At 40.8% G+C, this 15,463-nt stretch overlaps 1 protein-coding gene across 2 annotated transcripts; it reads left to right on the top strand.

Moving 5' to 3' along the window:
- The first annotated feature begins 2,173 nt into the window (after positions 1-2,173).
- Positions 2,174-9,300, top strand: LOC132590532 (cytochrome c oxidase subunit NDUFA4-like). Of its 2 annotated transcripts, none has more exons than XM_060263450.1 (4): positions 2,174-2,698; positions 4,235-4,323; positions 4,812-4,872; positions 9,065-9,300. In XM_060263450.1, the coding sequence occupies exons 1-4, from the start codon at positions 2,657-2,659 to the stop codon at positions 9,119-9,121; spliced, it is 249 nt and encodes an 82-aa protein (XP_060119433.1). In that variant the 5' UTR covers positions 2,174-2,656; the 3' UTR covers positions 9,122-9,300. The 2 variants fall into 2 exon arrangements, with proteins under 2 accessions (XP_060119433.1, XP_060119432.1); XM_060263449.1 differs by having other exon boundaries at positions 2,531-2,702; positions 4,239-4,323.
- Positions 9,301-15,463: the final 6,163 nt, after the last annotated feature.

Genomic DNA, 15,463 nt, shown 5'->3' with positions numbered 1-15,463 from the left:
GGAAAAATGAGAAGTGAACATGCATGGAACTGCCTTATACTGAATCAGATCATCAGTCCATCCAGTTCAGTATTCTCTACTCAGACTGGCAGTAGCTCTCCAGGGTCTCAGGCTCAGGCCTTTCATATCACCTACTACCACCTGGTACTTTCAACTGGAAATACCAAGAATTGAATCAGGAACATTCTGCAAGCAAAGCAAAGGTGCTTCTGCTGAACCACAGGCAATCTGAAACATATATTGATGGGAGCAAACAGGAACACACAGTAAGGATTTGATCAACAGACTGAATATGTGTTTTCAGAGAAGCAAAGACAAAGGGATAGAACAGCATATCCCACAGCCCCCAACAGTTGCTTTAGCACCAATATTTTAGGGATGCCAACCCAAGAAGTGTGCCTCCATAGTCTTAAAAAATAGACTGAGATGTTAATCATATGGAGACAGGGCTTCTAAGTAGGATTGGCAACAGGCATGGAGAAAAAGGCTTAATGTGCAGCTGAAGCATTTCACAACATGGAGATAAATAATATTTTATTGATTAAATTGGATTTTAAACTGCCCTTGCCTGTGAAAAAAACCAGGGCTCAGGGTGGGATACATTAATAAATACATAATTAAAACATTTAAAATACAGTAAAAAGCAGAACAACCAGCCTAATAGATGACGCTAGAAACTTCCAGTTGTGCCACTGCCTCACAGTGAGGGGGAAGGCAGGGAACAGGAACAGGAGTGCCAGACAGATGGAACTGTAACTTTCCTCGACCTTACAGCCTTTGGGGAACTGCATTAGGTCCCACAGGGCACAGCTGTTGTCTGGCAGAGAATTCCACCAGGTTCTGGTTGAGGACAGCTGGATATCTCTTGAGTTGGTGACCAGACCACTAATAAGTTCTTATCCACTGAGAGCAATGTTCTTCTGGGGGTATAGCAGGAGATGCAGTCCTGAAGATATGTGGGTCTGAGACCACCAAGGGCCTGAAAGGTTAACACCAAAACCTTGAACCTTACCCAGTACTCCACCAGGAGCTAGTGCAGCTCGCTCAGCACAGGTTGAATATGTGTGCTGTTTGAAGGGCCTCCGTCAGGGCATGCACCACCACATTCTGTTACCAGTTGGAGTCCTGGGCTAGTCTTAAGGGTAGCCCTACACAGAGCAAATTACAGTAGTCTAGTCTGGTGGTGACTGTTGTATGGCTCCTAAAAAAGGTAAAGGTAGTCCCCCGTGCAAGCACCAGTCGTTTCCAACTCTGGGGTGACATTGCTTTCACAATGTTTTCATGGCAGACTTTTTACGGGATGGTTTGCCATTGCCTTCTCCAGTCATCTACACTTTCCCCCCAGCAAGCTAACTCCTAATCCAGCGCTAAATCATTGCACCACAGCTGTTTCTTCATTACCCAGCCAAACCAGCAAGATGTTAGTACTGTAAGCACCAAAAGTAGTTACCCAATCAGTGGTTCCACAGCACAGATGAAAAACACTCAAAACTTGTTTCGAATTGTTAAAAAAGCATGAATGCAATTGTGTGATGTGCTGAATTCAAGATGAAACATGTATTGCCAAGAAGGCATGCTTTATTTTTAATATCTTCTTTTCACGAACTGGATTCTATGGACAGAACACTGGGACTTGACACATATGTCTGAGAAATAATATAGTAGTGGGATGAAGTTTGGAGGGCAGGGGTATTATGTACTCTGGCTCCTAGTCGGAGGCTGCTAGGTGAGGAAACCTCAGGAAACACACTGGAAAGCTACCATTGCTCAGCAACGCTGAAGTCTCTGTTGAACTCCCTACCACCTGCATGTAACATGTCATGCATCTGACAAGGTGGGCTGTGGCTCACAAAAGCTTCTGCTACCATAAATCCAGTAGTCTTCAAGGTACCACAAAACGCTGGTACTTTGGACTCAGGTGCTTAACAGCTACTCTTAAGACAAGAGGAGTGTGACATCTACTGTACTCGAGTCCCGTGGCCCCTTGAAGACGAACAAAACCGATTCTAGCAAATGCTTTCGTGATCTTACACCGGAATACATTTTGCTAGTCTGTAGTAGAACGGTAAAGCAGGTGTCCTGCGGCATTTAAACACGAAGACTGCTATCCATCTGGAATTGCTCAGGGCTGTCATTAATATAAGCAAACTGCCGAGGATCATCAAGCACCCACCCGCAGCGAACGCCAGTCTCGCTAAGGCACGTTCCAACGTGCACGAGCGGCCACCGCGGTGACAAAACCCACCAATCCCAACTCATTGGTGGGAAAACCACACCGCCTCTCCCTCTTGTTTTCCCCTATTGAAATTCGCACATGCGCTATTCTCCTGTTGCAGTCGTCCTTTGCAAGTGTCTAATCCACTGCCTGTTTTCTTTGGCGTGGAGTGAAGGGAATAGTGGTTTATAGGACAAATTAGGAAACGAGCATCTCGGATCGAACTCCTCGCGCCGTTCATGTCATTTGACTGAGTGCGCGGTCAGGGCAGCAACCGCTTTCTTAAGAGAAAACGCTTTCCAGGCTCTACGTTAGACAACCTCAGCAGGCCCTCGGAAAAGGTTTGGAGGGTCCTCAAGTGACATTGCGCTTCGCTCAAGAATAGCAGAGACGACCTGAAGTGGGAGAGGAGGCCGCTGGGCTCTCGGACGTTTCGTCGCCATGTTCCGCCTCATGTTGAGCCATGCTAAAAAACACCCAAGCGTGAGTGTTTCTGCGGCTGGCGGAGGCGGGCGCCGGTCCTCCCGCACATTGCCCCAATTTACAACCCCCCTCCCACCTTTTCTAACAGTGGGAAAGTTAAAAACAAAAGAAAGCTAGAGAAATTTGTCCCTTCTTTTCTGGCCACCTGTGGAGGTAGGGAAGGGCTCTCTCTATGTGGCAGTGAACCCCTGACAGCTTCCAGTCCTGCTGTTTTCATTGGGGTGGGTAGGAAGGTTGTGGATGAAGCACTGCAATGCTTCGCAGGCTCTTTCGTTCACTATTCCCTGCAGCGGGCGGTCTTCAGATATGTGTGTATGGCAGGCGGCTTGAAAATACCGCGTTTGAGACAGTTAAGCAAACTGCTTGGGTTTCCCCATTCTCTCTCCCCCTACAATCATTGCTCTCGGGGGCGGGGAACATGGAGGACTGAGGAAGCGCCGTGAGCTCGGCCAAGCTCGAGTGTTTCTACCTTGACCTCTTCCACGCCGTCACAGGAGGGGTGGTTGGGGCTGCCATTGCCTGCTAAGGGTACTCTGCTCTTTTAATTCGAACCCATGGAAGGAAAAAAAAAGGTAAAAGTAGTCCCCTGTGAAAGCACCAGTCGTTTCCGACCCTGGGGTGACGTCGCATCACTATGTTTTCACGGCAGACTTTTTACGGGGTGGTTTGTCATTGCCTTCCTCAGTCATCTACACTTTCTCCCCAGCAAGCTGGGTACTCATTTTACCAACCACGGAAGGATGGAAGGCTGAGTCAGCCTTGAGCCGGCTATTGAAGCCAGCTTCCGTCGGGATCGAACTCAGGTCGTGAGCAGAGAGTTTGACTGCAGTGCTGCAGCTTACCACTCTGCGCCACGGGGCTCTTAATGGAAAGAAAAGGCTGAGTTTAATCTCGTACTATAGTCTTTGACTAATTAACTTCATAAATGGGATATTTTTCTACTGCAAATGCAAGCTAGTTTGAGGTGGCTGGCCTCAGGTTTTTTGTTTTTTTAAAAAATATTTTATGACTTGGACTTTGTTGGAGAGAGGTCAACACCTTCCTTTCTCAAACTTGCAGGTCCCATGCTTCGAGTGTTGTTCAAGCCTGAAACCCTGTTTTAATGATATACGTGAGGTTATGCTCTGCTGATTTGCTGACCCTTGGGTGCCTCCCTAGAGATGTATAAAGGTGCTTGGGATGTCTAAAATTGCCATGGAAGTAGATTAGGAAGGCATCCACTAGAAAATAAATTGTGTGGAAACAGTACTGCATCCTACAAAACTTGTTTCTCTTACCCATAACTCTTTTTGTCTTCTTTGCAATTGTTGGCAGGTTTAATATGTTGTTGGCTAGCACAAGAACTTGGTACTCTTTCTTTCCCATGAAACTCTTCCCCCTTTGCATATTACCACTCGGTTCCATCTTTTTCATCCCTAATTAGCGACCGACCAAGTATTTATCTATTGTGTGCCAATGTATGATTTACAGATTGGCTACATAAATCATAACTTTTGAGATTTGCTCTTTAACATCACGACTTTTTATTTCTTATAGTTAGTTCCTCTGTTCATATTTATTGGCGCCGGGGGAACTGGTGCAGCCTTGTATGTCTTGCGTCTGGCTCTTTTCAATCCTGATGTCTGGTAAGTATAATTTTTAAGTGGGGTTTCTATTTAATTGTGCAGTAGAAGATGGCCTATTATAGCATAAAACTTCCTTAGCATTCTCAATGTGAAATTAAATGGTAATGCTTAAACTGTAAACTTTGGGTTTGTATTGTGCATAGTAAAGAACAACTTAACTAAAAATGGCTTTCAGGGCTCTCCCCCCCCCCCCCCCCCCCAATTTACTGCTTATAGAATATGTAGGATTGAGTTACAAGCATCCATCCAAAATGGCAGCAGAACTTCACATTTCTGTGATATACAATTTTGGCTTTAAATGATATTTTAAAATATGGTTGTTAAAATGAAACTTACTCCACTTAATTGTTATAACCTGGGTTGCAGAAGATCTCTGTGCTTATAAGTGGTGATGGGTGACAGGGTTTATGCCATACATTTTATTAACTTTCTTTATGAATGTGTAGTGGTTGCTGTAAGATATACTTTTGTAATCTTTCTCTGTGTAGCTGGGACAAGAAGAATAACCCGGAGCCCTACAACAAGCTGGGACCCAATGACCAATACAAGGTATAATGCAGAAATCTTTGAAAATACGTTCAAAAGTGCTGACATATATAAAAACCACAACCCTATTCAACCTAAGCAGATCTATGGGCATATGAAATATTGTACAGTTGATTAACACCGCTTACTCCACTAGTGAATATCTCAGTGTAAGTTCCATTCTGTATACAGTGAGGTTTATGTATATTTTTGTTACATTTGTAGACTGCTCAGTTTGAATTTTACCACTGAGGAAGGCTTTTAGCCAAATGCATTTGGTATTGGGTCTTCTATATGGATATAATGTATACTTTTTAACCTGTATTAATATGGTTGGACATTTGTCTTTATATCAGGATTAGGTATTTATATGCTGAACCATAGGGTTGTGGTTTTTAAATGAAATTTTCGCACTTTTAAATGTGTATTTAAATTATTTATATATATATATATATATATATATATATATATATATATATATATATATATATATATATATATATATATATATATAGTACTTTAACACTATGTGCGTTAGGTATATTTTAAGACAGGGGTGTCAGATGTTCAGCTCAGGGGCCGAATGAAGCCCCAGAAGGCTCCTATCAGACCCACAAGCAAGTCTGCTTCCTTTTGCCTCTCTTGCTTACTGCAGTTATCAGAGACTGTTAAATAAAATATTCCAAGAGTGCTAATCTTTTAAGCATGTTTTATTTAAAGGTTTTTTAAAAAAAACAACTTTTAATTGTGTTTGTCTGTGTCCTTTATAAAGTGTATGTCTCTGCTACCTGGCATTACATTTTATGAGACACATGGCGTGACCCGACAAGGCCTCACTTAGGTCAGATCCGGCTTTCATAATAAATGAGTTCGACACCCCTGTTTTAGGGTTTTGAGGGGGGGGGGCAGTTGTCTCAACCTTTTTGGTTACCTTTCTTGTGTAGGGTTGTATTTTTCTCCCCTTTTCTGGTCACAGTGATGCAAATTTTTTGTCACAACTAGTTATCGTATAGGCCTTTGAACACCATGGACTGAAAAGAAAAACTTTTATTTGCAAACAAAAGTACCTTTTCATTCTGTGGGACTACTGTAGCAGTATAGGTTATTGCTGCTCCCTTTACCTCAACTCTGATGTGCTTGGACAAGTCTGTTACACAAAGTTGCTAGAAGGGCTGCATAGAGAAAAGGTATATTTAGACAGAATATATAAAGGTTCCTTGCATTTCCTGTCTCATGACACCGCTTACCCCCATGAGATCAATATTCATAAATAAAAGGTAATTTTTATCAGTGGTATATCTCCTATGTGCAGAATTCATTGTGATAATCAGTCTGAGAGGCTACATGAATTATAGTAGGTAGATTCCAGCCCCCCACCCAAAGGGATGTAGCTGATATATTGCTGCTAGAAGTTGTCTTGACACTTGGTTTTTTCAGGAATATTCCCGGAGCGTATCCTTCTTTGGTAAAATGCTGGAGTCCTAGAGCAGTAGATTTCCCTTTAACATCCCTTCTGTCTTGTTTGACATTAGTTTCAGCCTGTTAATGCTCAGTTTGTTGGCTGATTTTCAGACATTACTTCAGATTAAATTACAAACAGGATTTCAGTACTCTTGGAGACAAAGCAGTATATAACAGATGCCATGCTTAGGTAGATAACTGGCATGTCTTTCTTTAGCTTAATTTGGTCTCATAGAATCAGTTTAAAATATTTTGAGGTAGAACCCTCAAATGGCAAAATGGATAACTCAAATTAGGAAAGGCAGATATCACTGAGTCCGTTTGCGGAGAGGGTGGGAATATAAATCTAAATAAATAAACTTTGGCGGCATGTTGACCTGAAAATATTTTCAGCTAAATTAATGCTGGCCTATTGTATTGGCTTCATGTAGAATGAATTCTATAAAATGAATTCTGGTTTGTGAATTAACATAACTTGGATCAGCTGTAAACTCTCTTGAATGAGAAACAAAGACAGCTGAAATGTATTGGACACATGAAACTACCTTATACTGATTGAGATCATTGGTCCATCAAGGTCAGTTTTATCTCTTCTGGTCAGGTTCTTCTATTCAGACTGGCAGCAGCTCTTCAGGGTCTCAAGCAGAGAGGTCTTTCACATCACTAACTGCCTGGACACTTTAACTGGAGATGCTGGGGATTGAACCTGGGACCTTTTGCATGCCAAGCAGATGCTCTACCATTGAGTCCCCACTCCCTACCCCAGAGTTCAAAGTAAAAGGAAATATAAACCTACATTTTAAAAATTATTAGTTATAGTAAAAGCCAAAATAACTCACACAAATTTGAGCAGACTTCAAAGGATGGTAGAAGACAGGAGGGCCTGGCGTGACTTTGTCCATGGGCTTGCAAAGAGTCGGACTCGACACTGCGACTGAACAACAAAAAAAGTAAACCTTTTATAAGATTGTGTATATGTGCCAAGGAAGGGAAGTGCCTCACAGGGTCACATTTCAGTTTTGAATTGGAATTTTTGTTGTTTTACTTTAAAAATTAATTCTTTTGTAAATGTTTCTGACTGAGTAAATGTAGAACTCCAGCCACCTTCTGATTCTTAATTGTTCCTGGGAAGAGGAGATTTTGAAATCTGAAGCTGAAAAAATCAAACTTGACTTAGATTTTTATTGAGTTGTCTTGCACCTCAGAATGTAGACATTTTGACTGATTCCTATAGGGAATGTGTCATTTTTGCAAAATAATTCTAAAATTGAATTAAACTGCCTGTGTAGACCTTCTGTGCGCTGACCTAGTTTATTTAATCTGAAAATGTGTTCCTGTGTTTCTATTGTCTGAGGAAATCATTTGGAGCCACAGTGAAATGTCTTGTAAGCAGATTCAGTGTAAGCCAGCTGCACTTGTGTAACAGCCTACCAGTTAAGGCAATCTTAGCTTCATTTCTCCCATATTTGGTTTTGTATAAAAGATGTTATCCAGCTGTGTTTCTAAAAGGAGCTCTAAAGGCTTGTGGAAAGAATAAATATGTAGACTTGACTTAAAATAACTTCAGATGTTTTAGTAACACTTCCTTGGCAGAACATTATCCCAAGATCTGTAGGAGGGAAACTAGTTTAGAGATGCTGAAACTCAGTGCACGTTCATGTATATGCCTGCCATGGCATAGTCATGCGTCATCTCAAGATAGTGTGCATTCCTTCAAAGTTTTTATGTGTTGATATATGATTGATTAAAACTTATACAATTGGCTACAATTTTAATCAACTTTCTGATTCTGCTCAGAGTTTATCATAGATGCAGACTTTTCTGGAAATCAGGGCCCTAAATAGAACATTCTTAACTTTACTAACATTGTAGTACTCTTGTGGAAATAAATGTAAATATTTCTTCCATTTTGTGAGCTGAAATTGATTCTGATTTCAGATGGCTTGAATTTTGCAGAACTATGGTAGTGTCTATGCCACATAAGATTGTATGACAGCTAGAACATGTGGCATATATATCTACTATTTGGTACTGTGGGGGTACTGTGCTGTTGGCATTAGTGTTTATACACCACTGTACTGAATCATAACAGTGAATCCATGAGACTCATGCAGGTAGGTGCCAATGTTGCCACCCCCAGTTCACTCACCTTAGCCACTCTTGGACTCCCACTCCTTCACAAATAGGAACCAGCAAACAATTAGAGGGGGAGTCTTGCCTGCTGCTCTGCCCACCTGAACTGCTACTCTCTCATCACTCTGCCTGCCTACCATTTCCCCTTCCCACTAGTCTAGGGAGTGATGGTGGCAGCGGTTTCTCCTTCCCTCCACCGACCTGCAGTGCCACTGCCTCTGCCTGTCTGGCTCATGAGGTGACAACAGCTTCCCTCTATCTCCCGCAGCTGGCCAACAGCCGTAATGTTGTCTGTTTAAATAGCTGAACTTAGACAAAGGGACTGTAATTATGATGCCTTTGCAAACGGCTCTTTCACTGTATAGTGATTCACTGCATAAATCTAAAACTAGGGATTAAAGGAGAATTGAAGCTTCTTTTAAGCTTAGATCTTATAGGCCATACAGGAATGACATGTCTGTAAACATAAGTAGAAAGAAAGTAATGGGCTCATATTAATGAATTTGTAACTGCAGGCTCTAATGTTGCAAGAAAGTATAAAATAGCACATATCCACAGAAAACTAGATATAACATTTTTATACAAACATGATTCTCGTCTTAATATTTTTTCCTTTCTCTAGTTTGTTGCAGTTAACATGGACTACAAAAAACTGAAAAAAGAAGGTCCAGACTTCTAAAGAACAAACATACTCCCTTTACAAGCTGCACAAAATGAAGGTCTTTAGGTCTTCCAGAAGCTGTCCGCACAACTCATATGCTTAATCATCCAGGAAATACTGAATTTTGTTGCACGTGGCACTTCAATCATGTTCTGGAAAAGAGCTTGTTGGGGCCTAATAAAATTGTGAACTCAAAATATTAATACTGTCATCTTTTGTGAAACATTTTCCTGACTTGGGCTGTTGCAGAAAATATGTCACTGATTCAAAAATACAGTTTAGCTAAAATTCTTATGTGAACTATGAATGAAAAATAAGTTTTCAAAAAAGAAAAAAATTAAAACCAGTTACAAAAAGTACTTACAGCCTTTTATTTTTGTTTCCATTATTTCTTTCTGCAGTGTATCCTATAAACCTCAGTGGGTTGCAGTCCCCTACAGACCTTTAAAAAAGCACAGCAATTTGGAAGAATCTTCTTCTAGTGTGCCCTTGTAGAAGGCAAAGCCACCATGCTTTCTGTTACATAACTCTCTTGTGTTTCCTGCTGAATATTGCAGGATCTGTTGTGAGAGAGAGGCTAAAAGTTCAAATAGCTGTCTCTGCCAGCATGGTGGTGTGGTTATAGTGTTGGACTAGGATTTGGAAAACCCAGATTCAGATTTCTACTTGTGCCATGGATGCTTGTTGAGTGACCTTGGGCCAGTCACACACTTTCTGCCTAACTTACCTCACAGAGCTGTTGTGAGAATAAAACAGAGGACGGGAGAATGATTTAAGCCACTTTGGCTTCCCATTGGGGAGAAATTAGGGATATACATTTTTTGAGAGCCAGTCTGGTGTAGTGGTTAAATGTGCGGACTCTTATCTGGGAGAACTGGGTTTGATTCCCCACTCCTCCACTTGTAGCTGCTGGAATGGCCTTGGGTCAGCCATAGCTGTCATAGGAGTTGTCCTTGAAAGGGCAGCTGTTGTAAGAGCTCCCTCAGCCCCACCTACCTCACAGGGTGTCTGTTGTGGTTGGGGGGAGGTAAAAGAGATTGTGACTGCTCTGAGACTCAGAGTTTCAGAGTATAGTGCAGGATATAAATCCAATATATTCTATATAAAGTAAAAAATAATAATGTGCAGCTTTTCTACAAGTGTCTGCCTTTGAATAGGAAGATCAGAATGGTGAAGACACAGATGTTCTACCAGAGAGAGCTGTTAGTTGGTATTTAGTGGCAAAAGGAGGGGAAGGATTTTACACTTGTCTTTGGAGATTAATAGACCCAATTGGGTTCCAGGATGCTGTGTGGAATCTGATGCTTTCTGGCAGCTTGTTGGATGAGAAAGATTGGAATGCCTTTCTGAAGCCCTCAAAGAGGTAGTTTCCTGATATCCTCTTCATTCCTGTCAAAGGTCATCCCCTTGTATACTGTGGAACTCATGGATGAAGTGGGAACTTAGATGACTTGAGTGAATTTGGCTGCGCACTCCAATGAAGTGGCATGAGCATCTTATAGGGCACTTATGAGGTCATATGAGGTGGTGAAAGCTGCAAAGAGGGAATAACAGTGCCTTTGTGTGTGTATATTTTGTGTGCTTTCCTGGGCCTTCTAGTAGACTTCTGTGGAAAGAAGAATGCCAGATTAAATCAACCATTGTTTTAATCCATGATGTATATAGAAAAATGAAAACCTATTGTCTTCTTTTAGGGAAATACCTTTTTTGGGGGGGGGGGTGACTGTCTAATTTCATTTCCAAACTGCCTCTGTTCCTCTGCCTACTCTCAAATAAGACTTTAGTTTTCCTTTCTGTAAAATCATTCAGTGTATGCTATTGCTATATAATGTGCTGAATTAGGTGAATAATTTGTACAAACGTACAGAATGTCTGGAGCCGTGCAACACCAAAAGCAACTTCAAGCAATATAGGAACTGGTGTTCCTCTAAATTCATTATAGCATATTAAAGGGAACTATTTCTAGCTTTCATTGAACTATAGCTTCATATCAGAAACAGGTGTTAGTCATAGGCTATTTGCCTCTACCATTCCTACTCCTGTAAACTATTTCCATGTTTTCCTTCTGAAACACAGTGAGCATTTTGAAGATGAAAGCAAAACATGGCTAAGGACCCTACTTCATTGTGTTCTGCTCAACTGCTAGCTCCTGGAAGGGCTGCAGAAAGCCTTTCTAAACTGATCATAATCAAAATGCAAGTGGAGTCTCGTATCGTATCAGTGATGTGCTTATTTTGTGAATTTCAAAGACAGCTGACGAATTTGGAAACTCAGAAATAACACTCCCCTAATTTTAATTCACTGCTGCTAGGCTTGTACTAATGCAATTATGAAAATGTGTCTCTTTTCACTGTACACAGAGAGCTTTACATGTTTTGTTCTGTGATCCAGGAAATGTCATTGTAGGGAGATCAGAGTAGAATAATTATTCAAAAAGAGTGAATCTATCTCCTTGGTAGTTGAGGTTGAATATCTGTATTGTAAATCATAGGTACAAGTGTGTCCTGTATGCCTTCATCCCTCCTCAAGAAAACAATGACTTGTTAAAAATAAGCAAAAGATATGAGAAGAAACTGACAATGCCTATAGTTCAGTTGAAACAAGTGGAAAAATTAGGATAGCCTTGAACCTTAGTGCTGGAGCAGTCTTGATTTCTGATCTTGGAGAGCTCTGTGCTACTTAAAATGGATGCCCATCTGAGTATCTGAAGAAACTAGGGTGTCCTCTGCTGGCCCAATTGACTTTCCTCTGGTTTTAAGAAATGATGTGTTTTAGGTTTTAGTTGGCTTGTTAGATATTTCTATGTGTAACCCACCCTGAACCCACTTGCAAGAAAGGCAAGATAGAAATCAAATAATTAAATAAAACAGAATTCTGTTTGAACAATCTGTCACTCTCCTCCTGTTATGCATTAACACTTTATAGTCTGTCACACAAGCCTATATGATTGCCTTCAGAAGCTTGTAAGCCAATCTATCAGCAACATTTTTCAGGCAAAGAGCACCTATTGGGGATTAATTAAAAGGACAATTCTTTACCTCCAGTTTCACAGATCTTAAAAGGAAGTAATAATATGTAAATTTCATGCTGTTGATTTAGGATTGAGCCAATACATCCTTTCCAAGTGATTGCATCTGAAACAACGTGACAAATGAGCATGCTATAATGCCCTATGTATTTATAGAACAGCACAAAAGAATGAGGTATAAAATTTTGTCATGAATGTCAGACAGTTGGAAGTTAAAATGAATTAATCTATGCCTAGCATTGAAGGGAATTACTTTAATTTTGCATGGGTTCTTTTGTCAAATATAATCTGAGAAGTCGTACTGCAGATATGTTTCAACTCTGTCTTGTCTTAAAAGGTGACTTGGAAGAATGGCTATATAATGACCTATAAAACTGAGTAATTGCTCCATTGAAGCTGGATTGAACTGTCATATTTCTCTGAAGTCAAAGGTGAGGAGTTCTAAAGGCTGATAGCATACTTTAACAAGAGATGAATAATTTCGAATAGGCAGAGAAGTCAAAGCAGTTTATCCTCTTCAATATTCTAACCATTATTTTGAATTTAACTGATTGAGAAAGAGATACTTCTTCTGAAACAATGAGAACTAATGGTTATTACTTGAAGGATAATTTGAAAGGGAAGGCTGTTAATTAGTTCTATGCCATAGGCCATGGGCTGTTCATACCCCTACTTTACATGCTATTATTTTAAAATAAAAACAAAAATTTGCCGTGTGTGTTCTGCTTTTCACATTCATGGTTCTTGAGAAGTATTGTTAAAATCATAAGAACATAAGAGAAGCCATGTTGGATCAGGCCAATGGCCCATCTACTCCAACACTCTGTGTCACACAGTGGCAAAAAAACCCAGGTGCCATCAGGAGGTCTATCAGTGGGGCCAGAACACTAGAAACCCTCCCACTGTTGCCCCTCCCAAGCACCAAGAATACAGAGCATCACTTTAACCATGTTCTTCAGACTAATTCTAGGGGACATGTTATTTCTGATACTTAACTATTTCATAACCTCTTTTGCTTCACAGATGAAAGTAAAATCACTCCTATGTATTTGTAATGCTTATATTACAAATGTCTATTGTATCTCTTGCACATATGGCAGCACATGTCTACCTCCTATTATTTAAATAAAGGGAAATGGAAGGGAAAGTAGTGCTTATAGGAGGTCTGCCCAACTTGAAAACCAACCACCCAAATTGTCAGCTAGTCATCTATGGAACTTCATCAGGTCCCCAGATAGATTTTTGCTGTCTGCTAGGACCTTGTCAGAAAATAAACTGGTGAAAATTCCCAAGAAATGCCTTCTGTATATGCAAGGATTCCTCTAGATCTAACCCCTGGGGCTTATGCTAATCACCTGTGTAGGTTCAAATGCCTTGAAGTCCAATGACGTTGTATACTCTCAGATTATTTGCTGGGCTTCACACAGTAAGAAGCATGTTGGAATCATTCTCTGGGAAGATCTTTTTGGTGGTTTCCCAGTAAGTGCTTTAGTACTAAAAATTGTCTCTACCTGAGTGAATCTGGTGAATGTAGGACCACCCTAACCACTTGTTATCCATCTGGGGCACCAAAATTCTAGAGCAGCTGACACTTTCAGAATAAGATCACATAGACAACTTAGTAACACATGACTAAATTCTGGGGGACACGATGTATATTTACTAACTACATTTATATTCCACATTTCTTCTATCATGGATCTTGAGGCAGTGTATATACAGTTCCCAAGTGATCTCCCATCAGACACTGATTTGAACCACATCTGCTTAGGTATAGCAAGGTTTTGGATCTGTCCAAATCCTGGAACAACAGGATATGGTTTATAGAGCATAGATACAGTTGTAAGGAGAAGAAAGTAAGTATGTCATCACCTGATCAACAAGATAATGTCATCTTGACCAACCAATATGCTGATCCTATGCTGGTTACAAAATGCTGTCAGTCAATGGCAAAATTTTATTTCATCCATGGTAGCAAAAATCTATGAGCTATGTTTCGGTGAATGATCCCACTAACCCCAGTAATTAATGCCAGATTCTTGGCTTTGTTTTCATCATGGTGGCATCTTCCTGCTGATACTTGAGGATCCTGTGAATTTTGGGGGCAATATTTGTGAATTTCCTGCATTGTGCTAGATGACCCTGGAGATCCCTTCCAGCTCTCTGATTCTATGATCCATATTGTCCATAGGTTTCACATAGTAATTGCATTTTGCTGGATGTATGTCCAAGTAGATTAGCATCCTTTAAAATTCTCATTTATAAGGTATGAATCTTACATGGCTTTGATGTAAGAAAAAATATATTGTGAGAAATAGCATTCATGAGGGGGATTGATGTGTTAAAATGGTTCCCAAGGAAGATGAATTGAGTGGTCTCTGCAGCACTGGCTGCTTCACAGATTGGACCCAGGTGTGATGATACCCACTGAGGTGAAACCAACCTCTAGGGGGGGTCTGGAGTTCTCCCAGAATTATAACTGACCTTCAGACTACTCCAGTCAGTTCCCTAGAGGAAATTACAGTCTTGGAGGATGCAGTCTATGGTGTCACATTCCTGTTGCGCTCCCTCTCCTCCCCAGGCACTATCTTCTGGGGAGAGAGAGAGAGAGAGATCTTAGGGTCATGGTAGATAACTCACTGAAAATGTCGACACAGTGTGTGACTGCAATAAAAAGGGCCAATGCTATGCTGGGAATTATTAGGAAGGGAACTGAAAACAAATCAGCCAGTTCCCCAGTATCATAATGCCCCTATATAAATCAATGGTGCAGCCTCATTTGGAGTGCTGTGTACAATTTTGGTCACCGCATCTCAAAAAAGATATTATTGCATTGGAAAAGGTGCAGAAAAGGGCAACTAAAATGATTAAAGGGTTGAAACACTTTCCCTATGAAGAAAGGTTAAAACGCCTGGGACTCTTTAGTTTGGAGAAATGTCGACTGAGGGGTGACATGATAGAGATTTACAAGATTATGCATGAGATAGAGAAGGTAGAGAAAGCAGTACTTTTCTTCCTTTCTCACAATACAAGAACTCATGGGCACTCAATGAAATTGCTCAGCAGTCGGGTTAGAACAGATAAAAGTAAGTACTTCTTCACCCAGAGGTCTATCAGTGGCTATTAGCCACAGTGTAATTGATGGAACTCTCTGTCTGGGGCAGTGATGTTCTATATTCTTGGTGCTGGGGGGAGGCAGTGGGAGGGTTTCTAGTGTCCTTGTCCCACTGATGAACCTGATGGCACCTTGGGGTTTTTTTTGCCACTGTGTGACAGAGTGTTGGACTGAATGGGCCATGATTGACCTGATCCAACATGGCTTCTCTTATGTT

The sequence above is a fragment of the Heteronotia binoei genome, unplaced genomic scaffold (genome assembly GCF_032191835.1).
Source record: "Heteronotia binoei isolate CCM8104 ecotype False Entrance Well unplaced genomic scaffold, APGP_CSIRO_Hbin_v1 ptg000154l, whole genome shotgun sequence".
Classification (NCBI taxonomy): Eukaryota; Metazoa; Chordata; class Lepidosauria; order Squamata; family Gekkonidae; genus Heteronotia; species Heteronotia binoei.
This window is presented reverse-complemented; position numbering and strand designations above follow the sequence as displayed.

Excerpts from the sequence above, each read along its gene's own strand:
- LOC132590532 (XM_060263450.1), top strand. The coding sequence starts at position 2,657 with ATGTTCCGCCTCATGTTGAGCCATGCTAAAAAACACCCAAGC. Across the intron at positions 2,699-4,234 it reads ATGCTAAAAAACACCCAAGC|TTAGTTCCTCTGTTCATATT; the intron begins GTGAGTGTTTCT and ends TATTTCTTATAG. Across the intron at positions 4,873-9,064 it reads GACCCAATGACCAATACAAG|TTTGTTGCAGTTAACATGGA; the intron begins GTATAATGCAGA and ends TCCTTTCTCTAG.